The following is a 26,964-nucleotide window of genomic DNA, read 5'->3' on the forward strand; positions in this document are numbered from 1 at the left end:
TACTAAACTAATCAAATGTTGTCCAGCATGTCATCGGTTCATCGACGCTTCGTCCGATTCTTCGGCGCATTGTCCTCTCTTGTGGCCTATTGCCCAATCGACTAGTTGACCTCCGCAACTCCAATTTCCTTGGCACAATATCTGCTCTTCTTGGCTCGATGCCTGAACCCTATGGCCCGAAACCTTCTATCGATACATCGATCGATCCTTCGGCGTGATGTCCTATCTTTTGATATTTTTTTTTCTAGCCCAATATGATTCTTCTTGCTTTAATTGTCTCTCCGTGATCAAAGCTTCCTATGTCACTTAAAACACATATCAAATCATAAACACTATCAATTGGTTTAATCATCAAAATCTGAGATTCAACACTCTCCTGAGACTGTCAAAAGGATAATAGAGTTGTAAGAAGGTGGCTGGTCTTCACCTATTGAAGGAAGACTATTAGTAGATGCCAGTGGTCTCGACGGAAGAGGAATCGGGAGTGGATGTAGGTCATGACGACCGAACCACTATAAAACTTGGTTTGCATTTATATTCTTACTATTTACCTTCGAACCGACGTGATTTATCTACGACACTAATTCTGGTTAAAAGTAATAAAAGAACTTTTGTCTACTTGGCACCACATCAGCGTCGATGTAATGGGCCACTTTTGGCTGATCTCCTAGTCTACTATTTGCAATTTAGGACACCTAAGTAGTGAATATGTCTCACATCATTTCAAGGTGATTATCTAGCTTTATACTGAAATCAATTAAGGTCTATATTTATTAGAATTGACATAATTTTATGTTGGTTATTAATGGCTTAACACAACTCTTTACCATTTCATTTAGACTTGGGACATTGTTAATTATGAGCTCTAAATATATACCTTAAATATGTTTCTTCTCTCGGTCTGAGAGTTAGTACTTAGCTCTGATCTCCCAATAGCTAAATCTTCACTTCCAATATATTCGAGCTAGAACTTCTCAATGCACTAGAACGTGGAAAATAAGTATTAATGATCAGTTATATACATGATTTCTTAAGCTAGAATGTGATCTCAAACAATAGCTGAGAGGAGAATCAAAAACCAAAAGAATAAACTCAAAAATCAACAAATGAGAATGCATAAAAAAGAATATAAGATTTAACGTGATATGATAACTCACCTATATTTATAGAAAAAACTAATTTCTTCACTATATGTGATTAATTATAAATCCCTTAGGTTATTCTCACATAAGTACAATTCTCTATACACTCTTTCTTATAAATTTATACTTTTTCATATAAACTTAAAGAACTCTTCTCTTGACCCTCTCTAGATCCATTAAAAAAAAATCTTCTAAGAGTACCCTGAGTTTCTTATGTGTCAAATATGCCTACTGAGAGTTTCTTATGTGTCAAATATGCCTACTGGTATAAATCAATTATAAATCTCTTGACCTTAATAGGATGGGGATGAGAGAAACAAACGGGGATAAAGGATATTTTTCATTACCCGTACGAATATGGAGTAGGAATGGATAGATCATTCACTATCTCAACTCGTACCCATCCCTGCCCTATCAATACGTGGGTTTAGACATTAGGTTTGAATACTTAACTCACCTAATGAAATAATATCAATATTCAAATCAAATTGAATTGAACGTTAGTTAAACCAATTGAGAGGAACAAACGGGGATAAAGGGTGTTTTTCTTTATCCAATTTAGACATTAGGTCTGAATGCTTAACTCACCTAATGAAATAATATCAATATTCAAATTAAATTCAATTGAACCAAATAAAACAATACTAATTTTCAATAGTAACACCCCCCTTGTGACTTACATGTCAGAAGAATGAATTCAACATTTATTAATTGTTATTATTTATACATTTTGATATTATAAATTAATTTTGATAATAATATTTTAAAAAAATTGAATGAATTAATCAAAAGAATATGAAAAACCTACACATTCTCCACCGCCCAATGAGGATTTTTTGTCCTCACCCCCACCCATCCTAAATGAGGAATGGGTGGGAATGAGGATAGAGGAAGTACCCCACCATCTTGCCATGTTGGTATCTCTATTCTTACCTTAATATTCTATCTCTCACTAAAACCTTGAAACTCAAAACATATTTATAAAAATAAATCATAATAATATAAAAAATATTCTTACTTGAATCCATAATTATATCTAAATTCTAACCGACCAAAAAGCTTAAATTTAATTAGAATTCCTCACAGATAGTTAGAATGCTTCTCAAATACTTACCAATCCTAATAAGTTCATAATACTGTTCTTCAATAAACCTCTAAGAAATGTAAATATTGAAAGCTAAAATACCAATGCGGCATCTACTAAAAGCATGCAGAGTTCTTGGTAAATCAAAGTTGGAAACGCTGATATTAGCTCAACCAAGTATGCCATCTACTACTTAAAAGTAGTTGTCCACACTCTCCCAACACAAGTTACAAACACAAGTGCAAATTACTTGCACTAGCGCACGCCCTCAACTTTGTTGTGGGCCAAATAATAAGTGGCAACTGAATATCTGCAATCAGCGACAAACACCCAATCTTTGGTGATGGTAAAAATCGCAATTTCATATGACTTGGATCATTGTCATGCTTCCTAATCAATCCAAGTGTCCCAAAGCCATTTATGTTACATAAACTGCTCTCTCAAATGTGATTTACACTTCGATATGTTCCAGCCAGTACTGTAGAGACAAATATATATGCTTTGATATGTTTGAGCCAGTACTAAGAGACTAAATGCTGAGTCATCTTCACATGTGGTGGTGCTATCGTCTTTGTCAAGAACATTAATCTGCCATCTTTAGACAATCAGATCCAAAAGAAACTTTGTAAGGGATCACTAAAACCTCCGATGAACAAGTGAAACATTATCAAGCCAGACATGCATTTGTCCAAAAATCAAAACAAAGCGAGGCTTAGCATTTAAATGAAATATTATCAACCTGAGGAGAAGGAACGTAGTTACTACAATTTACGGCCCATTTGGTTCAAAAACACATATCAAGATGAGAAGTTATTCTGTACAAGGTAATTACTTGTTTATTCTTGCTACAGTCCAGAATATATCAAAAATAAAGAATGTTTACCTTTTTGCCACCACCAGAATAGCTAAAATAGAAAAGACTATTCTGTTGGTTACTATATTTACCTGGATATATCCCTTTGACAAGTTGGAAAAAGCTGTAGAGTAAGATAGATTCAGAAGTTATTACAGAACAAGTTCTTAATCCATTATTTAATTCTCCAACCAAACAGGGCATTAAATTCGATACTAAAGCATGTCAGTTGCCACCATTTCTCTTCCCCGCTTGAGACTAATATGAGTTCTGATAAGTGGTTCAATGTTACCATTCAATATGGAGTTCAAATCTGGTAGTTGGATTCCAGTTTTCACATCCTGAACCATTTTTTGGGGATGAAATATGTATCTCCTGGTTTCATCATTCAACTTATTCTGAACAGCTCCCCTCTCAACTTTGTTTACATCAGAGGTGCCTTGTTCATTCTCTAGAACAAGAAGTTTTCCTTTCAAACGGTTTAGAGCCTTAACCATATTGGCAAAAGAGCTCCTTTCACCTGCATAGAGTTTAAGCAAGCTCAATTAGGCTTTCTGAAACATTGCACAGCATAAAAGCTAACATGAAATTAGGAATATGCTTCTTCTGGATAAATATTTGGAGTTTGTGACTGTTAATAACTGCTGTTATCAAATTTTAACAAGATGTTCTGTTACATCTACACCACTTATTAAACATGAAATAATTTTTTAGCATGTACTTCTATAAACAAGTTCCCTAGAACAATATCACTGATACGACTAGACAAGATAAAATGTTGACATTTTTTCTTCTGACACTTTCTACCTGCAAGATTCTACTGAACCCGTGCCGATCCATGGCTAGATAGGTATAGGTCCAATATGGTAAGATCTTCAATTCTAAACCTTTTCCTTGAGAAAAAGGGTCCCCCTTCAAATATTGCTTAAATTTGGACGATGTCTGAGTAGGATTTGGAAGAACTTGGGGAAATTTTGGTGAGTAGAAGAAATGAGAGTGTGAGGGGATGCAGGATTCAGAAAGAGGGATAAAAGAGGACAGTTTTGGAAGTGGAGCGCCCGGTTAAGGGTGATCCGCATGTACACAAAGTGTACATCTGATATCCTTGCTGAGACAGTACGTATTGGGAGGTGCATACACCATTCATTCCGTATATGCTCACATGTCTACATGTACACAAAGTGTACATCTGATATCCTTGTTGAGACAGTATGTATTGGGAGGTGCATACACCATTCATTCCATATGTGCTCACATGTCTACATGGACACGAAGTGTACATCTAATATCCTTGCTGAGAGTGCTGATGCAACATCCATACTGGAATTTTTATGTCATTCTCATTAATGGCATATGCTTTGTCACTACATGTAGAACTTTTTTTTTATTTATTACTGATTGATGTCAGCAGAAATCTGCAGCAATGCCATTCAGGACTCAACTGCGATATATTTCTCTATATTTAGTTCCTCTACAAAGTCAATGTCCAAGAAGAGTTAGTTGCAAGTGAAAAAACCATCACATAAACTCCAGAGTTTCTAGTACTGCTACCCATCCCCAGTAAACAGTTCCACAGGTTTCAGTGCAATTATTTTGCTATCGTGAAACTGGTATGGACTTACTGACATTTCCAGGATCTTGTTCAGTATTACTGATTGATATTCTCCTATGATATGTGAAGCTACATCCAATTTATGTCTTAGTAGCAATTTGACATGGCCTATAAATAAAGATATATTTTTTAATGACTTCCATGACACAATACTGAATATTAATTTCCTATGCATGTCAGACTTTTTGGGTTGAATGCTACTCATCTTATTCTGCATTTCCTTGAACATGAACCAAATAACAGTTAACAATTTCATTTATGGTTCCAGAAAAAGTAACCATGTGTAGCTTGTGCAAAACTTCTATTTTCCATCCATTATCAGTAAAGTTCACCATATTAGAATCCATAGTAGAACTTGAAATATATATTTTCAAATTCAACAAATACATGAAGAGCTAAATGTTGCTTATGCAAAAATTATTTTTTTCAGCGATGCTCAGTAAGTTCACTATATTAGAATCCACAGTAAAACTTGAAAGATGTTCAGATGTATAAGTTCTTTTCCAATTCAACTAATACATGAAGAAGAGATCTAACATATGTAATCAAAACTTTCATAATGTCAACCAAGAAGGTTAATCACTAGAAGACAATATCTAGTGTAGAGTTCAAAGGAATTTAATGCTTCCAGAAGCAACCAGAATTTATTCCCAGCTATATCAGTAATCCTGAAAGAATATTGTGTGTGGTCAACCCCATAGTCTGCCTATCAGACAGTTTTTTCACTTGAGAGAAGGGAAATTCTATTTTTCCAATAAGCATCGTTAACTTTAGTTGAGCCTCCTGATAACGAGTTGGAAGTTTACAATATGAAAGAATATGTAGCACAATAGAGCAAAAAGAAAATATAAGATCTTACAATGAAGACGAGGTACCTGAACTTTGGGCAGTTACACCACTTGGAATATGATGAATGCTAACTGCATGCTCTGTTCCATTCTCAAATGGAAATTGTTTATGAGCAGAGAAGAAAGAGATCTCAAGATCATTGTCATCAATTGGCATATTAATAGAACCTCCAAGGAAAAGAGGGATCACATCCACAATAGCTGAGTATAACTGCAATATTTTTTGTGTCATCAAATTTTCCATATCAAAATAAAATAAACCTAAAGTTGGAACATGCAACATCAGTATGTTTATGCAAACTGCTAGAAGATTATCACAAAATCACTAAATTGCTTCACTGAGGAAAAAACACAATACCTTACTAGCATTTCCAATGAGCAATTAGTCTTTTTCCAGAATTTATGACATCATGTGGTATTTTTTTTCCTACTTTACTTTAATTTATTTAGTGGCAATTAATTAAGGTTTTAAAAGGCTTCCATGATCATGACATCATAATGAGGACAAGTGTTTGACTCAGCTCTCAAAAGGTTTAGCCCTGTTTCATAATTAAGTTTGATCAATTCAAGCCAGTTTTGAGCAATTTCAAATTGAAGGCTGAGAAATTGGCCAAGTCTTCGATGATATGGTTGCATCAATGGGATCAGCCAATACTGTGAACCACATGACTTACACGACCAATGAAAAAAATGAGAAAAGCACTTTGCTTAACTAGAAAAACAACTATAGAGCTTTTGTTCTGTTATTCTTCTTATGCATTCTTCTGATATTGCTTTCTGACTGAAAACATGAGCAAGAAAAAAAGGTGCCCAGTGATAAAGGCTCCAACCTTTGCCAGATCTTGGGAGGATCTGACATGTAACCATAAACCTAAGTGGAGAAAGAATGTTTTAGAAATATAAAGCCATGATGCTCAAATTAAATGGAGAGAACTTGTCGTGGCACAAAGGCTCATCCATGGTGGATGATCCACCTATATCATGCATGCTCTCTGTGATCAAAATTAAATTGATACCACCAGGTAATATCATTGCCATATGACAGTATCTTCTATAATCTTACATTAATTACCAAGACTACCCAAAAGGACAAAAAATGGAAGCCAAATAAAATAGAAAAAAAGACAAATCATAGACTGATTGGAGATCCCAAGGAAACGTGGAGAAGATAAATCTTGGATTTCATTAGTGATTTCATTTCCAAAAGGAAGTATATCATGATTGAAAATTTTACAAAGAAGAAAGTTTATCAAACAAATATTCTATCAAATAAAGAAGATTATTTGCAAAACTATATCTAAAATCTATCTTCCCTAAAGAATAAATGATTGACAAGCCTTGATTTAGAGTCATAATTTCTTAATTATATTTTTCTTATTTTGGTAATTTCTTTTTCTTATACTTGGGAGTCTATAAGAAGAGGAACGGATTGTATTCTGGAAACACCACAACATGGTTAATTGAATAAGTATTCCCCACATTACATGTGAGTGGTGTGAGGCCACACTCTTCTTTCCTTGCAATACAATTCTGCATGGAGATGGTTGAATGAATAAGAGTGTTCTCCACATTATATGTGAGTGGTGTGAGACCACATTCTTCTTTCCCTGTGGTACAATTCCATTGTCCACATGTTGATATGCACAGAGATGCGAGGCCCTCATTACTAGGAGTTAATCCTTGAACCAAAGTGAGTTTAGAAGTTTTTTTCCTCTTTTTTGCTTTTACCTCATCTAATAACTTCTATACTCTATTGCACAACTATGAAATCCTATAAACAAAAATATTTTCTTGCCCGTTCAAGCCCTATATTATATTTGTATTGAAGTTCTTGTCCTACATCACTTTCTAGTCTGGATTTGTTATTTCTTTATGAAGATTATTATGAAGCTAGCCCAGGTCTACTCAAATCCTACTAAGACCAGTGATTTAAAAAGCGCTAGGCGCCAAATGGCGCCAAGGTCCAAAAACGCCCGAGGCGCTAGGCGCTTGCCCAGGCGCTCGCCCGAGCGAAGCGAGGCGCTAAAATATAAAAATATAAAATATAATTAATAAATATAATTATTTAAAATTTTAAATAAAAATATAAAAATATATAATATAATTAATAAATATAATCACATTAACAGTATAAATCTGCTGACGGAGAAACGAGGAAGCAGCGGCGAGCGGCGGCAGCAGCGGCGGCAGCAGCGGCGGCAGCAGCGGCGACGGCAGCGGCAGCGGTGAGCGGCGGCAGCGGCAGCAGCGGCAGCGGCGAGCGGCGGCAGCGGCAGCGGCGAGCGGCGGCAGCGGCAGCGGGAAAGGGAAAGGGAGCGGAAGGCGCGAGCAGCGGGAGGCCTCGAGGGAGGCGCGAGCAGCGGGAGGGCTCGCAGGAGGCGAGAGGGCTCGCGGGAGGCGCGAGCAGCGGGAGGCGTGAGCAGCGGGAGGGCTCGAGGGAGGCGTGAGCAGCGGGAAGGCTCGCAGGAGACGCGAGCAGCGAGAGGGCTCGCGGGAGGCGCGAGCAGCAGGAGGGCTCGCAGGAGGCGCGAGCAGCGAGAGGGCTCGCGGGAGGCACGAGCAGCGGGAAGGCTCGCGGGAGGCGTGAGCAGCGACAGCGGCGAGCAGCGGCAGCGGGAGCAGCGACAGCGAGCGACGAGATCGCGATCGGGATCGGCAGCGGCAGCAGGTTAGGGTTGGGGTTATATCGGTTTAGTTGGTTCGATTGAACCAACTAACAACCGAAGCAGGACCGAACCAGACCTAAAATTCTGGTTCGGTTTACCCAGGCGCTCGCCCGAATTGCCCAGCGCCTGGGCTCGGGCGAGCGCCCAGGCGGCGCCTGATTGAAGCGCGCCGCCTGGGACATTAGCGAGGCGCTCGGGCCTCGCCTCGCCTCGCCCGAGCGCCTAGGCGAGCGCCCGAGCGCCTTTTGCAATCACTGACTAAGACCGTTAGGAACTACCTGAGAACCATTCAAATCCAACCAAGATTTGTTCAAATTCAACCTAAATCCTCATAGATATTGGCTAAAGCTATGTAGATTTAAGTTGGCTTTATAGGGATCCGTAAGATCCATGTGGGTTTGATGTAGCTCTATGTAGATTTAGGCTAGATTTATGTGCATCTGCGCTAAATTTCTGTATAAGTAACCATATTTATACCATGTTTTGAATCCTAAATTTAAATTTTGTGGTTGTACTAATGATTCGCAAGCAACAAAGTATTATTTCAGCATGGTAGCAGGCTTGTCACTTAGACCACCATCATCATTAGCAGCATTCACTATGACTACATTGGTCATGATGGAGGAATAAAATCCATGTGGGTTTGATGTAGCTTTATGAAGATTTAGGCTAGATTTACGTGCATATTAGCTTAATTTCCATAGAAGTAGCTACATTTATACCATGTTTTGAATCCTAAATTTAAATTTTGTAGTTGTATTAATGACTCTTAACCAACAAAGTATTTTTTCAGCATAGTAGCATGCTTGTCACTTAGACCACCATCATCATTAGCAGTACATTCACTATGACTACATTGGTCATGATTGAGGATTAACCTAACTGAACCAACATGGATTTTCCAACATGACCAAGTGAATGAAGAAGGTAAACAAAGAAATTAGACAGGCTTCTAAGGTAGAATTGGATGCCTAAATGGGAGTCAAGGGGATAATGTTGGTGAGGACCATGAGCTTACTACAGTTATTTGTGCATCACTGGAGTGCCACCACATGCATCAGTCCATAAGACACTAAAATAAGTTTAGTAGTTCATCCCAACACGAATAACATGGTAGTGGTAGTAACAATATTGGTGTTCTTGAACCATCCCAAGTCAATCAGTCCTCTACACTAAGGAGGCCCAATAGGAGTGATGCACAAGGTTTGGATAGGAGTGTAAATATGAAGCAATCACGTGACACTCATGAGCTAGGAAGAAGTGGTTGAAGTATACAACCACCTCGACCTGGGGGCTTATGGGGTTCTTTTAGCACTTTCATTAAGAGGTCAGCTATTGACATGGTTGATCTTGATTCCTAACACTCCCTTCCAAAGTGAAAATTAGACAAAAAAAATCAAATATGCTATACAAAAGAGAAGAACAGAGATATAACAAAGTAAATAATAAAGTGGTTCAATTTCAATCTCATCCCTGCACATACAACTTAAGGTCCATGTTATCATTCTAGAACATGATCCCAAGATGCAACCTTCTAGTCCATTAAGATTGTTAGGTAGTATCTTGATGAGGAGGTTGAAGAAATCTTATGCTAAGTCAAGTTATTTAACAAGCAGTGGGCCTTATATGATGTGACCTTATATATGACAACTAATCCGGGCCTTCCAAGATGAGCAACATGATCATTTTTTACTTATAGGAACAAAGAATCACTTTTTCCACCAGTTAGATTCATGATGCATGGTATATTCAAGACGTAATGTAAACTTTAGTGGATGAGGTTGAGAACTGCCATTTAATTTAGATGGTGTTGATAATAGCATAAATTCCAAGCAGGCTGGTGGATAGCTGATGGATGGGAAGACCATTGAGAAGCACATCTTTTCCTTCATAAAAAGACTTGGAGGGCACTCACTAACCCTAGGAGATCTTAGAATCTTTATAACATTATTTGAGATAGGACACCCGGATTGCCAACCACCTTCCTATGACAGGTAAAAAGAATTCTTATTTCATTATTTATTAACTTTGTAATGTGTATTATACTGAGATAGTCTAATACATTTTAATAATGATTGATCATTTTGCAACTTGATGTAGGTACTACCTGAATCCTACACACTAGTTTGATACAAACCTTGCCACAGATAACCTCTTGGTGGCTTTTCACAGTTCATCAGTAGATCAGAATCAAACATCTCAAGTGCAATCAATGCAACTAGTAAGAAATAATGAAATTATTATACCTGATTATCCTTACACAACCCAACACATTAAGTAATGAAATGAACAATTACTTAATCACGTATGTTGCTTTAAGGATGTCTATTTCGAGAAATTTATGGGATAATCAGTAAGAACACTCATTTGATTCCAATACAACATGAATCTAGGTAACAAAATCACAAATATAATTCATGCTTACTTCAGATTAGATACATAAAAAAAGAACTTGTTGTTTAACTACAATTTTGCAATTGAGTAGTAATTATAATATTGAGGATCTTATTACACTTCAAAAAGATTACAATATAAATCTTATCAATGGCAACGTCAAGCGTAATTGCTGACATATTTTGTCTACCTTCCTGTCAATACAAACCAAAATTCACAATCAGTTGTCACAGAGATGCTTAGAAAAGCAAACATACACATTTAAGGTTCACTGCCTAACACTAGACAAAAAAAGATCCACTTCTAGATGAGGTATTAAATTAAGGATCTTAATTTCGTATTGTACCATCCAATACGGACAGTACGTACCGATCCGCTAGCAGAACGGTACACGGACCGCCTACTACCGAGCAGTATCAATGACATAGCACCGTATCGGACGATACGAGCTATACCAAGCGATTGTTACCGGTTATAATAGTGCTCCAATGATCAATTTGACCATTGGAAGCCTTCTCAAGAGTTTTTAAACTCTTTCCTTCCCCCTATTTCAATCCATTTTACTTTCTCTCTCTTAAACTCTCTCAAACTCTTTTTTTCTCATATTTTCACTCTCCTAAACTCAACAAAACAACGATATGTGGTTGATTCAAATTTAAGAGGCTAATTTGGGGAGTTGTTGGTCCCGTCTACACAATTTAAGGGTGGTGCATGGACTGAGGAGCAGTATTTTACACATGCCACCTAAGATTCAGATCATGAAACTCGATAAGGTACTGGTCAAATTTATACATGGAAGGGAAAGGAAAAGGAGAAGCCAGTGGATGATTTTGAGCAGATGCGACAGAGCCTACACAACGTAGACACAGAATGAAGCTTATCGTATTCACAATTATCGTATTATGGAGAATCTTGTGGCCAATAATAGTACGATAATAGTTGGTCATATTTCTCCGAGCAACAGTATGATACGGAGAGCAGTAGATTCGTAGCGAAAATAAAAGTTCGAATATTCACCAATACATGCTTGAGGAGCCGCCTCAGACACGTGATTCACGACGATTAACCTACGACCATCACCACATTGATGCACCAATGACATACGGTGTTTCAATACACTATATCGTGAGATCAATTTCAGGTTTGGGTCTGACAAACATATCATATTGATATACAGATACATAGCATCGAGGACCCCGATCCACCAGTCGTAGAAGCCCATCGTTCGTTTTAGTGGTAGAATCAAGTATATTTACACATGTAATTTCTTAATTCATTTGAATCTTAAAGTTTAAGTTGTATACAAAATAATCTAACAATTCAAATAATTTTTCTGTAGATAATTTAATATTAACAAACGACGATCCGAAGCGGACCGAAATTGTAAATCTTGCACAAGGCAATTCTTTTAAGCCCGAAAAAGATGTGGCACTATTCTTACTTAATTTAGATTAGTTTTACTAAAACTATACTAAATGTATATTTATTTCTAACTTAGAAACCCTATCCTAACTTTCATTTCTATTTTTCAAGTATTTTCAGAGGATTTTATTCAGTTTTTAGGTGTACCGCTCGATACCCCATACCGTACCATATCAAGTAAAACTCAGTACACCGGTATGATACGGTACGATATTCAAAACCTTGATATAAAGAGCAGGGCACAAGATTGAAACATGGTCGAGATACAAGCAATCAGTCTATCAGAGCAAGGAACATCATTTCATTCATGCCATTGAGGAGATAAGAGACAACTTATATGATATCGAGTTCGATAAGAATTCCTCATGGTTACCGTCCAAATAGCATAGATTTCATAGACAACAACATCATTGAGATGGCCATCTTTGCACAAACTAATACTTCATATCAAGGATCACCGTTTTGGGTACCAGACCCGTTCCAGTAATCTGTCAAACTGATATGTACCAATTAGTACCAATGTACTAACACATGGTACACCGGTATGTACTGGTGTTTCGGAGAGGAAGGGGTGGTGGAGGAATAGAGGAAGGAAGAGGGAGAAGGAAAATGGGGCCGATAGTGGAGGAGGAAGAAGGAAGAAGGGGAAGCAATAGAGGAGGAAGAAGAAGGAAGAAGATGAAATGGTGGAGGAGAACGGAAAGCAAGGAAGAAGAAGAAGGAACAAAACAAAGTGATGGAGGAGGAAGAAGGAAAGGGGCTATGGAGGAAGATAAAGAAGGAAGAAGAGGAGAACAGAAAGGCGTGTGCGAGAGAGTCTCATGGTGGCAATGAATGGGCAAGTGATGTCCCACAACAACAATGAACGGGTAGGAGATGTCCAACGGTGACAGTAGTGAATGGGCGGGCAACATTCCCCGACGACAACAACAGCACTAGCGACAGCAACGTCCTGTGCAATGGGTAGAAAACCCTAATCGAGGTGATATGACACTTATTTGATGATTTGGATCAAATGGCCTGAAACGAGAATGGTTCACGCATCGGTCCACGTTCGGACTGATATGTGCCACTTGTTTCCTACCGTTTCGGGCAGTACAACAATCCTTGCTTCATATGGCTCACAACCCTAGTGTCGTGGTTATAGTTGCAGTTCAACTTATCAATAATGAAAGCAATAGTATTTGATATAACCTAGCTATCCTAGCTATAATTGCCCCAACAACTCACTATCCTAGCTATAATTAATAATAATGAGGCCCAACTATAACTTCCCTTCATCAGTGGTATATGGTATATTGATATCCAATGTCATGGAAAAAATATTATATATTCTTCAAAGTTGTAATCTTATTCCACAATCGAGATGCATTGAAGACATGGAACTACCTCCCACAAAATCACTCATCCTTTTGGTGGCCTACTACCAACAAAAAGTGACATGGAACCAATTTAGTCTAATGCTTTATTTAAACAAATTTGATTAGTTTTTCATATATGTAATAAATTTTCATATGTTAACATCTGCTCAACGAGGACAAAAAGGATACAAATGCAGAAAAAATGGAGGAAATCATATTTGTTTTTTATTGAAGATTGTAAATCTTGATTGAAGATTCATCTCTACAAACATGAAAGTTCATCAATCAAGAATATTATCAACAGAGGAAGACTATTTTTCAAATCAAGTTAGAAATATTACCTTCTTCGAAGGAAAGAGAATATCACATATTTGATTTGATTAGATTGTAATTTTCCTTATTTTTGCATTTTCTATTATATTCTTGTACTTGAGTCTATAAAAAGGGGCATGAATATTGTAATGCATTTATTAGAAATATATCAATGAATTGAGTTATGTTCCCACCTTGTGTATGAATGGTGCAAGGCCACAAGTTTCTACTCCGATGGAATGATTCCATCGTTCATATGCAAGATGTGCAGAGGAGCGAGGTCTTCTTCCTAGGAGACAATTTAAAGATAATAAAAATGTTCTATCATTAAGGCCGATCCATATCTCAAGAATATGAACTCAAGGCGAGTTCTTATGTAGCGACAGCATATGACATGAAACCAATTTAGTCTATATTTTATTTAAATAAATTTGATTAGTTTAAGGATATTTCGTATATGTAACAAGTTATCATATGTCAACATCTGCTCAGCAAGGAGAAAAGAATGTAAATAGAAATTATTTTTATTTTTATTGAAGATTACAAATCTTGATTAAAGATTCATCTCTACAAAGATAGAAGCTTCTCATTCAAAAATGTTATCAAGAGAGGAAGATTATTTTTCAAATCAGTCAAAAATATTATCTTCTTAATAGGATAGAGGATATCATATATTCGATTTGATACGATTGTAATTTTCTTATTTATATATTTTCCCTTTTGTTCTTATACATGAGCCTAAAATAAGAGGCTAGAACATTGTAATGCATCAAATATAAATGGATCAATGACTTAAATTCTTTTCCCACCTTGTAAGTAGTATGAGGCCACAAGTTACTTCTTTAATGGAATGATTCCATTATCCATGTGCAAAATGTATGGAGGTACGAAGTCTTCATCATGGGAGTTCCCTCCTTAAGGTAAAGTAAGTCAGGTAGTTATCCAATTTTTTTTCTATTATCTTTAAATTATTATCTTTTTTCTTTCTTTTTAGCTCCCTATCATCAAAAGAAACCAATTGCTACTCGTCCTACATTAAAAAAGTATGACAACAAATTTGATAAATAAATATGTTTACTTTATAATGCATGTATAACATGTCCACTTTAGTACTTTTATAGGGTTTGTATGCATGTTTCCTTCATATATAGTTTGTGATGGATCTTAAAAGTATATTTTTGAGGATGAATTGATTAGACCAGCTTGTACCATTCAACACAAGACCAAATCTTCAAAAGGGTACAAGGGTGTGACCGAGATGTTAATCCTTGCTTACCACATTAAAAACAGGCAAGTAAATGTAACATCAAAAACTTTAGGGAACTTGTGAATCTCAGTTTTCCTTTCTAAAAAAGCGTTCCCAATAGTTTTAAGTCGTCTACTAAAGAAACTTATATTTTAATGGATTAACATGTTTAGGGGACTTATTCTAATAAACCTTGACATGCATAAAACAAGTGATGATCTGCAGTGAAATTGTTTTACTCAAGTCATGAACAAAAAAAAGCCAAAGCGCCTTATCAGGAACCTAATTTATACTGCAAAATTGGTTAGTATTTGGTTATTCCATTGCATGATATGTCATAACCTATCCTCCCAGTTGGCCACTTGGAACTTCTCATGTATGTCTTATATATTTCATAATACATAGTCCAAGGAAACTTGATCTGAGCTACCAGTTGTGTCCTGTTTACCTTATTTCTGAAACAAGACATCTTCATTTCAATGTTCAAGAAATTTAGAATTTTTAAAGGCCTACTAACATGACGTATATTAAGGAACAGCGAAGATTACCCTAGGAACAGCAGATCCATCCAAAGAATTGCAGATCTTTCTATGTACACCTCTCTCTCCAGAAAGGTAGCCATACATATATTCTGATTCAAACTCAACAGTTACTATTCTGGTTCCAGCTCCCTTTGATGAATACCGTTCAATGATCTTACCTGTCCATCCATGCTTTTTAGCCCATCTGGTATACATTTGAAGAAGCTTCTCTGCCCAAACCTAGACATGCAGTTAAGCATTTATACATATGAAGAGCATGCCACAAAACTAATGAATGTAGCAACTCTTAACTCTGAACCAAGGAACAAACAATATTACATTAAACAATGACTTGAATTCATAGCAATAGTATGAAGCTCTACAAACTATCAATAACTACATGCATTTTTCCAACATAAATTACTTTTGGTTACAGATGCCAAAATAAGATGATTTGATTTCAAAACAAAGAATTTCTTATCAGTGAACGTATCCTAGAAAGTAATCAGAATTGATGTGTCCATGTTAAATTGGGAAATCAAAAACAAAGATGGGGCTTCTTTGGCATGACCCTGGGTTGACATACATTTAACCAAATTCTGAACCTTGATCACTATTGGTTATGATTAAACTAGCCAGAATATTAATCACATCACAAGTGATTGGTTAGTGGAATTTAGTTTTTAATGACACACTTTCCATCCTTAAAGACCAGAGCTTGAATATTTCTCTTGCTAAACACCAACAAGGACCAGTAGCAATGGACCATGCAAACAGGGAAAACCAAGTCAACTGCACCACAAAAGAATTGTGCTAGCATAAGTCAAGTAAAATCCACATCGGATGAATAGACTTCTCCCAAAGTTGAGTGTCATCAAACCTACCTACACCACTCAGCTAATTCCATGATCATCCATCATAGTTGTGATTCGAGCAAGAACCATCCAGTGCTAATTCAATAGATGGTTTCTACAAAAACTACCAAGGGAATCCATTCAAAAACCATAAAATATGGTGAGTACTACCAAGTTGAATTGATTTCGCTCTGATTTTTCAGGCTCTTGTTGCAAAGTAACACTTTTATCCCTTATTCTCTCTATTTTCCTCTAATCCCCATTACCACTTCCACTACCACCTCAAGGCTTTCTAACTCCTGGAGCAAGGATTGTAGTACCAACCGATACGTGCCAGAATAGGTTGGTACGTATTATGCTATAAAGGTACTAGCATGTGCCATGTCAATCCATGCTGAAGTTACCAACAAGATGAACTTTTGGTCCATACTGCCATGCTAGAAAGATATTGGCATTTCTCCATGCCACTAAGGAACAATCGTTGCCAAAGAGCTCACCCATACTGTCCCATCCAAAGTTATTAATATGTAACCAAAGCTAACTTCCACTGTGCCCATTCAACATGGTCTGAACCAAAAGTCTCTTGATGAGGACATGAATATAAATTAGCTATTCTCTCCCTTCGATGAACTTATCTAAACCATTAATTTGATATGATATGACCTTATTATCAGGGTATTCTTTAATCTAAGGAGAATTGCTTCTGAAGAAAGAAAAAAAGAAAGATGAGAAGTTACTACTAATCTACCACTAATTTATTTCATCAAAAGATAATCAGTCTCAAATAAAATCTTTAGGTCGTACAAACCGTCATATATAAAGGAGTTAAAGGAATCACCCTATAAGTAGTTCAATAGGAGGAAACTAAAGTTTCTCAATAAATTATTTCAAATATCTAAACAACTTGGTTAACTCAAACTATCTAATATCCATATCACAATGATTAGACACCAAATAAATTCAATAATGGAATCCAAATCTCAGTAAAATAATTAGAAAAAATAAAGACTAATATTAGTCCAAAAATAATTAAATAAAAGGTTTATATCTTCTATTCTAAGTAGGAAATTTATTGAAAATGTTTTTAAAACTAGCCTTGACAATTAAAATCAATCTTAGGATTTTGATATCCAATTTATTCTTATTTTAAGTAGGAAACCAATTGAAAATATATTTAAAATTAACCATGACAATTAAAATCAATATTAGGATGTTAATATCCAGTTTAGGGTCTAATCAGTCCACAAAAATGATGCACCCACAAAAATGATGTTAATATTAGGATGAATTTTCTTAACCTGGTTGTTGATTTACATGACCATTATAGTATAGAAATATAAAAAATTTAAAAGAACTTTCATCACATGGAACACTATAATATAAACATAATCTATAAGAAATTAAATGTTCAGACTTCGTGTAGAGTAAAAGTTTGTTTTGCAGAAGTTTATTTTAGATTCCCTTGGTTGACAACACTTTGAAGTCAAAATTGCCATTTTAGCAGCTTAATCGAGCTCCAATAGCATGGAAGTCAAGGGTGTGCTGGATCTTCAATTCTAGATAGACCTTACAAAGTTTAAACTGGGACTACTAGCCACTTATCTACCGCATCACCAATTTGCACATTGCAATGCTCTGGGTCCTATTGCAACCCCAATTGCCTTCAAGGCAAGAACATATTGTAGTCAATGTCAAATATGTTGGTTGCTTGGGTTCACACGTCCGGGGCTTATACAAAAAGGTTGTTGTTGCAAATATATTATCTGATTGCATCCAATAATTTGTTTTAAAGGTCTGAAGGAAGCAGATCTCACACCAATTGAATCTGATGAAGATCATTACATGTTGTTAGGATTGGTCCACAAATGTCTCCATTTGCCCTCCAAGTCTGTCAAAGTGAGCCCTAGATTGATATACATCTCCTTTATGAAGTTAGATATGTTTTACAGTATTGGCTCCTTGATAGAGACATGAGCTTGGGTGCACAAACATTGACACATTTGCCATAGATCACTAAGGTTGATCTAGTCCTAAGTCCTAACAACTTAAGAGAATATGACCCTCCTATCAAGGTAATCTCTGATACAAGAAGTATTGACCTCCCAAATGAGAGCAATAAAGAGAAGAAGAGAGATCACTACTGATCTACTGCTACTCTATTGCATAAAAAGATTATCAATCTCAACTATACCTTTAGATATTGCAAGTTCTCTTATAGAAGTTTTGTGAGTTTTGTGGAAAAAGAAATCTTGTCATCCTACAAAATACAACCAAAAGAGCCTTGTCAAAAAAATAAAAAAAAAGGGTTCCTTAAATTCTTCAAAGACAATTCCCAACAGGTAAATAGCTTGGCTAACTTATTCTAGAACCATATTAGAACTCCTGTTGCTCGGTTCTGACCACACAAGGGGTAGTTTAGGATCTCATCTCTCCATTATCAGTTTATTATTTGGATGACCTGGCAATAGTTACTGCCTAAAACTACTGGTCTAGGGTCATCTCTCCAATATCAGGTCTAGGGTCACCTAGATTGACCCTAGACCTCCTTGGGTTTATTATTGCCCTAAACCAACCTGCTGACACTTATTAAAAATGAATCAGACCTCATAAGGGTATATACATACTCCTACAAAGCTCAAGACAGCAGTTGCCAAATTTTCTTATGTCTTCTCTACCTCTCCTAATCAACTAATCTTAATAAATATCCATACTATCTCAAATGATTTTTGTTATTTTATTCTCTATCAATGTCAGAGCTAATTGTTTACAAATTAAAATTGTCTTATTCTATCTTTTCTAGGAATCTCACATATACACCTTAATATTCTCATCTAGATTACACCAACTTATTCTATATTTTTTAGTTGTTCACTGCTCCAATTTATAAAAGATGACTTGTGATAAACGGTCATAAAAACTTTTCTTCTAATCCAAGAGGCACATGGTGATTACAGAAAACTTGATATATTCCCTGTAATTTAAACACCAGTGACTACCTATATTAAACATAATTTTTAATACATCAATGTAATTGCAAAATACTCTTTCTTTCTAAAAGTCATCATAATGTAAATGCAAAATACTCTTTCTTTCTAAAAGTCATCATAATAAATCTTTAGGTAAGATCAAGGCTTTTAAGTTGGAAATAAATATAAATTAGTATAAATTTACAAAAATAATCTAAATTAAAACCTAATTAAACATATTCTACCATCACAAACATGTAAATCACCCTAATATGCATGAAATACAAAGATTTGACATAATATGTGTTTAATTTCGGATAAAAAGCAATATACACACTAATAACAACATTAAAGGCCTTAATTACTCCCTAATTAACATTATTCTACCAACATAAAAGGCCTCAAACAACATATTACACATTGAGAACATAAAATAGGCTTAATCATCTCAAAAATCATCAAAAATTAAGAAAAAACATATATACCTTTGATTATCTAATTTAGGTGTTAATCCTCTCTAATTAGCCTCTCAATCTTGATCCAATCCACAAATCATAGCTTTGTGAAGTTTAAGAGAGTGCAAACAAGAGAATGAGAGAAATATGTGAATGAGAAAGTCATTGAAAGAGTAGATGAGTTAGAAAGAGTGAAAAGAGAGAGAATAAGGGGTTAAAAACCCTTTCTACTAGTTCAAACGGTCAAATGAACCGTTTGAATAAAATGAATCATGATCCTTGATTGGTATCGGTTGAAATGGTCGAATTTCGACTATTTCAACTGGTACAAGTCCTATATCGAGCAATACAAGATCATATAACATAGACCACCGGATACAAGGTGGTCAGCGTACCGGTCCTCTATCGGACCGGTACGTTGGACTGGTGCGTACAATCCATACCGAGCAGGATACTACAGTATGATAGATCTTGATTGGCGCATCCAAATTTTCAGTAAAATCATAGATGAAAATTACAAATGAGGCCATTGATCAAAATTGTGCCCGAAATTCTCTCAAGTGAAAGCATACTGTAGTCTACCTCCTACATCTCATGGCTTTCACAAAAACTCTAGAAAAATACCCACTTAACAATATAAACTAATTATTTAAATTTTGCCAATGTGCTAGTCCATCTTTCCTTAATCTAAAAGTTTCAATGTGACTATCAAAAATTTGCACACACTTGGAAGATATAGTATTTATATATTACAACAAAAAAAACAGAGAACATAGAATAATCCACTAGTACAAGCCAATAAAAAAACAATAGAAATGATAACTTCGTAGAGGTAACAATGTTGCAGCAGTTGCCTCAAATGAAATTGTCAAAATCATAGTAATTGCTCTTTCTTATAAATTATGATTGAAAAATTAAGGTATATAATAGGACATATTTATACCAGTTGATTTTTCTTGATAGGCAAATTCTATTTAGAGCAAAAAGTATATTACTGACAGTACCTCTCAGTAAATCTTATCAGGAAATATGTTCATAACAATTAAAAATATATAAATATGCTAAAACACAATTAATCAGAAAGTTTAGATGGTGTTTCCAGTTACTTATTGAGATTACAGTAACCTAAAGTTCGGAACTTGATTGCTAAGGATTAAGATACCACAGTTAGCAAAAATGCAGCTTTATGAAAAGAAAAATCTAGCTACAAAAATTGTTGTTAAATGTAAACAAAATGGTTCTTTAACCTCAGAAGCAATGCCTTCTGGCCCAGCTTTGATAGTTAAACAAGCTCCCTCACTGTCATATGGACCACTCAGAAACTTTGATAATTCATATTGCTCAAGGAAGCTGTTAACATCTAAAGTTGCTTTATAAGCCTGCTTAAAAAGCTCATGACTAATGACATCCATCTCGGCTAACTCCATGATCAACTTTGCTTCTTCAGCCTAGAAGTTTGAAATAGAGTTATGTCCACAACACAATTATTTTGTATCAGAAAATAAAGGAAGTCATGGTACTTTAGTCTGATAGCATCACTCAGACTGGCCATGAACTAGCAAATAGAAAGCTCTTAATAAAACAGCCAAAATACTATAATTGATACATTAAGATATCAAGACAAGGGAGAAGGAAAAGAACTTCTGTGAAACACATAGTTAAAGTACTTGTTTTTACCCAAGGCTCTGAGAGATATCACCAATAATAACATACTAGATGAAGCTCAAGGCAATATTTTGAACACATACAACTCATAAAAAGGTCTAGTTCAAATTTGTTCCCATGGCCAATTTTAACGACTCAATAAAATTGGAAAATTTGATTGTCTAAGGTTTAATTTCTTAAATAATGAATTAGTCTAGGAAGTCAAAGCTAATGTCTGCAACTATTTTTTATATGGACGAGACAACTGATGCGGGACCAAATTCATCAATTTGAATTAAATTTATTAATTTACGGATATTTTGCAAATATCATAAGTTGTCAAATGTCAACATATTACAAAATCCTACATTGGTTATCAAGTTTGCCCAATAAGAACAAAAAGAATGTCAATAAGGAGAAAAGTGGAAGAAATCAAATATGAAGATTTCGTCTACAAGTTTCATTCTACAAGAATGGAAGCCTATCAATCAAATATATTCTCAAAAAGGAATATTATTTGTCAAAACAATATGAAAATATATATTCATTGAAGAAAGAAAGAATAAATGATTATTTGCCTTATTGTAATTTTTAAATTATATTTTTTTCCTTATTTTTATAATTTTTTTTCTTGCATTTGAGACTCTATAGAAAGAGAGAAAATATTTTAACTAAAGAACATTGGATGAAATGAATTGATGTTTTTTTCCACTGAGTACATTTTTTACCAATATATGTATGGTACTTATCCTAATTTTTTTCTTTTATTTCAATCTTATTTTCTCTATCCTAGAAAAAATATTTCTTTTTTCCAACTTCCAAGAACCTTTCATGCTTTTGTACTGCATCAGATTTGGTATCATATTAACTTAACAACCTCTATCATTTAAAGTACCAGAGCTTTTGGTTCAGTTGAGATATTCTATTATCAAAGTTGATACAAGGTTTCAAATATTGAACTTGAGACAAGTTCCTTCGCAACAAAAGTGTATGATGCAAGACCATTTTAATTTATTTCTTGTTTGAATAAATTTTATTAGTTTAGGGGGTATTTTTCAAATGTCATAAATCTAAATTTTCCTAGTGAAAACAAAAATGAAACCAATGAGGAAAAAAGCGAAAGAAATCTAATTCTGATTTTGATTGAATATTTTGATTCTCTAAGCAATTTTCATTATTCAACAATGATAAAAGTTTATCAATCAAATATATTATAAAAACGAAAACTACATGCAAAAACAAGTCTGAAAATTTATCTTCTTCTAAAGAATAAAGAAAAACTTTCCTTGATATAATTTTCTTAATTGTATTCTTCCTTATTTTTATGATTTTCTTTCCTTTTTGTGCTTGGGGAGTTTATAAAAAGAAGGAAAGAGATTATAACCAGATTACACAGAATGATTAAACTCTTTTCCCCCATTATGTTTTACAGGCATGGGGTTATATTCCTTTTTTGGATGGTACAATTCCATTATTCACATAAAAAACATAGAGATGTGTGAGACCTTCATTACTAGGAGGCAATCCTTGAGTCAAAGCAAATCTGCTTATTATTCTTTTGTTTTCTATCTCAACTAATATCTTCTTTTTCTTTATTCCACAATTATAAAATCCTATAAAAAAGCATTTTCTTTATGCCAAGAGCTTTCCATACTTTTGTTCTATATCAAACTTGGTAACAAAGCAACTTATCCTATATCAATAACTTATCTAATGAAATGACACTATGCCGGTCTTGGGAAGCACAGCACCTTATATCTCAAATCTTTAAGATCATTGATTAGTCTGATGGCATCAGCTAAGGCAGTAAAATGTTGATCAGACTTAGCCAAGTCATCCCACAGACTATGACCTCGAAGCACTTCTTCCTGCTTGATTCGCCTTGCTTCTTCAATTTCTAATGCATTTGGTGCTATCATCTCTGCACGATGAACTGCATCTTCAATCTTTTTCTTGAGTGAGTACAAACCTAGACAATAAAGTTACAGATTCAATAGTATATGGAATAAAATTACTGCCAATAATGGGTCATAAAACCTGAAGAATGTGAAATCAGGAAAATTGTCTAACAACAATAACAGCAATGATACCAACAACAATAATAAAATATTCAGATACTAGAAACTGACCATACCAAGGTATGCAATACAGTACCATACCGGTGTTTCGAGGTTGGCTCGGTACGATACGGTACCAACATACCGAACGGTACATCAGGGCTTATCGAGTGATTTCCTCTTACTGTAGCATTGTAGCGCTACTACAATATATTACTGTAGCACTGTAGCACGATCCATCCGGTAGCGGATGGTCCACGCACCGGTATGTCGTCGGACCGGTACGTACCGCCCGTACTGGGCGATGCCATTCGAAATTTCATACCATGAACTATACTGCTATTTTCCTATAATTCTTGCTCACATTGCCTTTAAAACTTTTAAAACATAAGTTCTCATTCTGGATCATGTAACAGGACACAAGCAGCCAATTATGTGTCAAAGACCTAAAAATAAGGTATCGGTATCCTTTTGCCTCTCCTTATCCGGGGACAGAATTCGTCGAGTTAAATCAGCAGAATAAGAAATTCAATTTTTTTGTTAATCAGGTGACACCTAGATATGAACTGGGGATAAAGGATTTGCAGTCCCCCTCCATACCACTTAAGCCATGTTGCAAACCAAATTCGATCCATAAAAGAGCAATATGACAAGTACAAAAATTCACTTATAATCCATATCATGTTTTCTTCTGTTCTCAAAACAAGTATCACACACATTCCATACTCACAAAGCAAGCCTTAAGCCCTTAATTGAATCTAAAATTTTGATGAGTCCTTGATGAAACAGATGTTTTTAATTGTAATCACACATAAGTTTTTGGAAAAAACACCAAGACATAGAACAGATAATGGGACCAATTTAGCTATTCTGGAGCTAATCAACACTTACGATTATGGAGACAATGTGTTTTGATCTACTAAGGAAAGCTTAGGAATTTATTTATGGCTTAGACATTAGGACATAATCAAAACCAATGCCACCACACGTTAAATGACTAATAAAAAACTTTAACACCATATAATCTGTAAGAAAAATAAAATAAATGCATATCACTAGAGGAAAACAAATTATTTGTTGTCATTTGAATGATGTCACTTTCTACAACCAAAGCTTATCTGTTAATCCAGTATTGAGAAGTATCTCAGAAAACAAAATCAAGAATTGTTTTGTAACCGCTTGCTGATCCAGTGCAGATATTGCAACCAGCTTAGAGGGCTCACTATAGACTGATGCAACAGCTTAAGTTGGAATTTCTGATAGTTGTATAATTTCTCTAAAAAGTGAGTTGTGGCTTCACCTTCGACACACTTTATGTAACACCCCAATTAGTCCCACGTCGGAAGTGGGCAAAGACTAAGTTTGGCTTATAAGGGTATGATGAGTGTAGAAACTAAGATGCATATAACTATCATATGTCGTTAAAGAGGATTTCACTTTATTTTGGTTCTTTAAACACATCAGAGTAATACAACTGCCTATAATTACTAGTAGATGAAGTATCGACAATTGTTCATTGGCAAAATAGCACACAGGGAGTTATAGGCCAGTTAGCACATCAGATTCGGATCCTGTCACTTTAAATACAAAAGATAAATGGGATTAATCGTTATTTTGAAAATACTATAGAAACTAAGATGCATATAACTACCATATGTCGTTAAAGAGGATTTCACTTCATTTCGGTTTTTTAAACACATCAGAGTAATACAACTGCCTATAATTACTAGTAGATGAAGTATCGACATTTGTTCATTGGCAAAATAGCACACATTCTTCCATCGCAAATTCAAACCACGCCATTCGAGACCACTGTAAGCATGAATATAACCTGAGCTATTACTAGCAAGACGACCACACAAGAGATGCCAATGGAATTCGACGTCCAAGAACTCGACTAGTTCAACTTATAGCAGAAAGGAGAGGGAGACGAACCGAGCTGCTTGTAGACCTTGTGGCTCTTGCTCCTCTCCATTGACTTACATGCCCGAACGGACGGCGCGATGGGAGCGCCTGGACCCGAGGCGAGCCATCTCGGCGGAAAGGAAGCCGATCTCATGACGGACATGGCAAGTAGCACACCGAGAAATCCCAAGAGGAAGGGGATGAAAGTGAGGGACCGGGCGGAAGGATGGAATCGTGTGGAACAATCGTGCGGTGGTTCTATACAGGGGACTCATGGCGCGCCGCCCCTCACACGGTTCTCATCCGTGAGTGTGAGGTCGGATTTAGCAATTACCGCATTAGTATTTTCCTTTTTATTTACCCTTTACTTTTTATAAAGTATTCGATGGGGTTACCACAAATTTCAGAAAAGACGCATTTTCCAGAAAAAAAATGTTTTTCAAAATATTGGTTTTTCTAAAAAAAAGTTAATTATTCAGACCCAATGAACTGTTAAAGCGAGCATCCGTGTTCATATTGCTGCTGTAATTTATACAGTATCACATAACTTTATATATTAAAATTATACAGTAAAACATTGATATTGCTGATGTAATTTCTGATAGGCCACCGAGCAAACCCTTCTTTATTTAAAATTTTAATCGAGATTATCACTTTCAACCGATTGTCGATGCCTTTCTTTTTTTCAAGCACCAATCCTTCCTTAATTATCAAAGCTTTTTGGGAGTCCATTGTGGGTCTGCACCCTGCCTAAAGACAACAAATCCAATACCTCCATTACATAAAGAGGAACAAAAGTGTCATCCGCATTAAACTTGGTACATACCTAAATCGTTTTAATCCATTTAATCAGAGAAAGAACATTGTGTATCTCACCCATAGAACCTCCAGACGCTTTCAGTAACTTATTATTCAATGATAATATTGCTTTATAAGTTATAGAAATTAGAGCTATTGCTCCTCTCAAGTCAAAAACCATTAATCCAATCATTAAAATCGGAAAACTTGTTACAAACTGTTGAATTAAGAAAACTTAGATTTTAATAGCAAATCAAAGCTAAAGAAAAAGTGATTAATATCATCAATATCAGTACCATATAAGATGCAAAGTTGTGCGTTAGAAATATTAAATTAAGTCTTATCAGATGGTGGTATCTTAAAAATTTGGTCTTACAGTTCCTTCCTGCAAAACATAGTGTCCCAAAGGGAGGAGTAAACAATACTTTAAAACAAGTGTTGGCTCAATTGAGAAAAAAAATTTAGCTGAAATCAAAGAGATATAAGAGTTTCAAATAACCACATAGTATTTGAAGAATTTTAACGGAAATCAAGTTAAAAATATAGAAGCAAGAATTGATAAATTTAAAAATAAATTTATTCTCATAAAATCTATAAGGTATATTGTACAGGATATTTGGATAATAAATTTTACTCTAACTTACTCAACTAAGATATTATTTGTGTTGAATCTCATATTTTGATGATAAAATCAATTGGTAAAATTATTTGATCTAATCTATGTGTTGAGATAAGTGTGCAGGATTAACTACGATAGTGGTAAGATATAAAGTAGATGATGAGTCGGAGTCGAAGATTCGAATGATATACCGAAAGTGTGTTGG

At 35.3% G+C, this 26,964-nt stretch overlaps 1 protein-coding gene across 2 annotated transcripts; it reads right to left on the reverse strand.

The window, feature by feature from the left end:
• Window positions 1-3,029: 3,029 nt before the first annotated feature.
• On the reverse strand, window positions 3,030-25,647 carry LOC103985150 (peptide chain release factor PrfB3, chloroplastic). Of its 2 annotated transcripts, XM_018825889.2 has the most exons (7): window positions 25,373-25,647; window positions 23,132-23,349; window positions 20,984-21,184; window positions 15,641-15,701; window positions 15,489-15,571; window positions 5,567-5,750; window positions 3,138-3,599 (listed from the first exon to the last, which is right to left on the reverse strand). In XM_018825889.2, the coding sequence occupies exons 1-7, from the start codon at window positions 25,503-25,505 to the stop codon at window positions 3,295-3,297; spliced, it is 1,185 nt and encodes a 394-aa protein (XP_018681434.2). In that variant the 5' UTR covers window positions 25,506-25,647; the 3' UTR covers window positions 3,138-3,294. The 2 variants fall into 2 exon arrangements, with proteins under 2 accessions (XP_009401049.2, XP_018681434.2); XM_009402774.3 differs by having other exon boundaries at window positions 3,030-3,599; window positions 15,489-15,701.
• Window positions 25,648-26,964: the final 1,317 nt, after the last annotated feature.

The sequence above is a fragment of the Musa acuminata genome, chromosome BXJ3-5, assembly GCF_036884655.1.
Source record: "Musa acuminata AAA Group cultivar baxijiao chromosome BXJ3-5, Cavendish_Baxijiao_AAA, whole genome shotgun sequence".
Taxonomy (NCBI): Eukaryota; Viridiplantae; Streptophyta; class Magnoliopsida; order Zingiberales; family Musaceae; genus Musa; species Musa acuminata.

Coding starts and splice junctions, on each gene's coding strand:
- LOC103985150 (XM_009402774.3), bottom strand. CDS start 25,505: ATGTCCGTCATGAGATCGGCTTCCTTTCCGCCGAGATGGCTCGCCTCG. Junction 21,185..23,131: donor TTAAAGATTTGAGATATAAG/GTGCTGTGCTTC, acceptor TCAAACTTCTAG/GCTGAAGAAGCAAAGTTGAT. Junction 15,702..20,983: donor CAGAAGGCATTGCTTCTGAG/GTTAAAGAACCA, acceptor CTGCATGTCTAG/GTTTGGGCAGAGAAGCTTCT.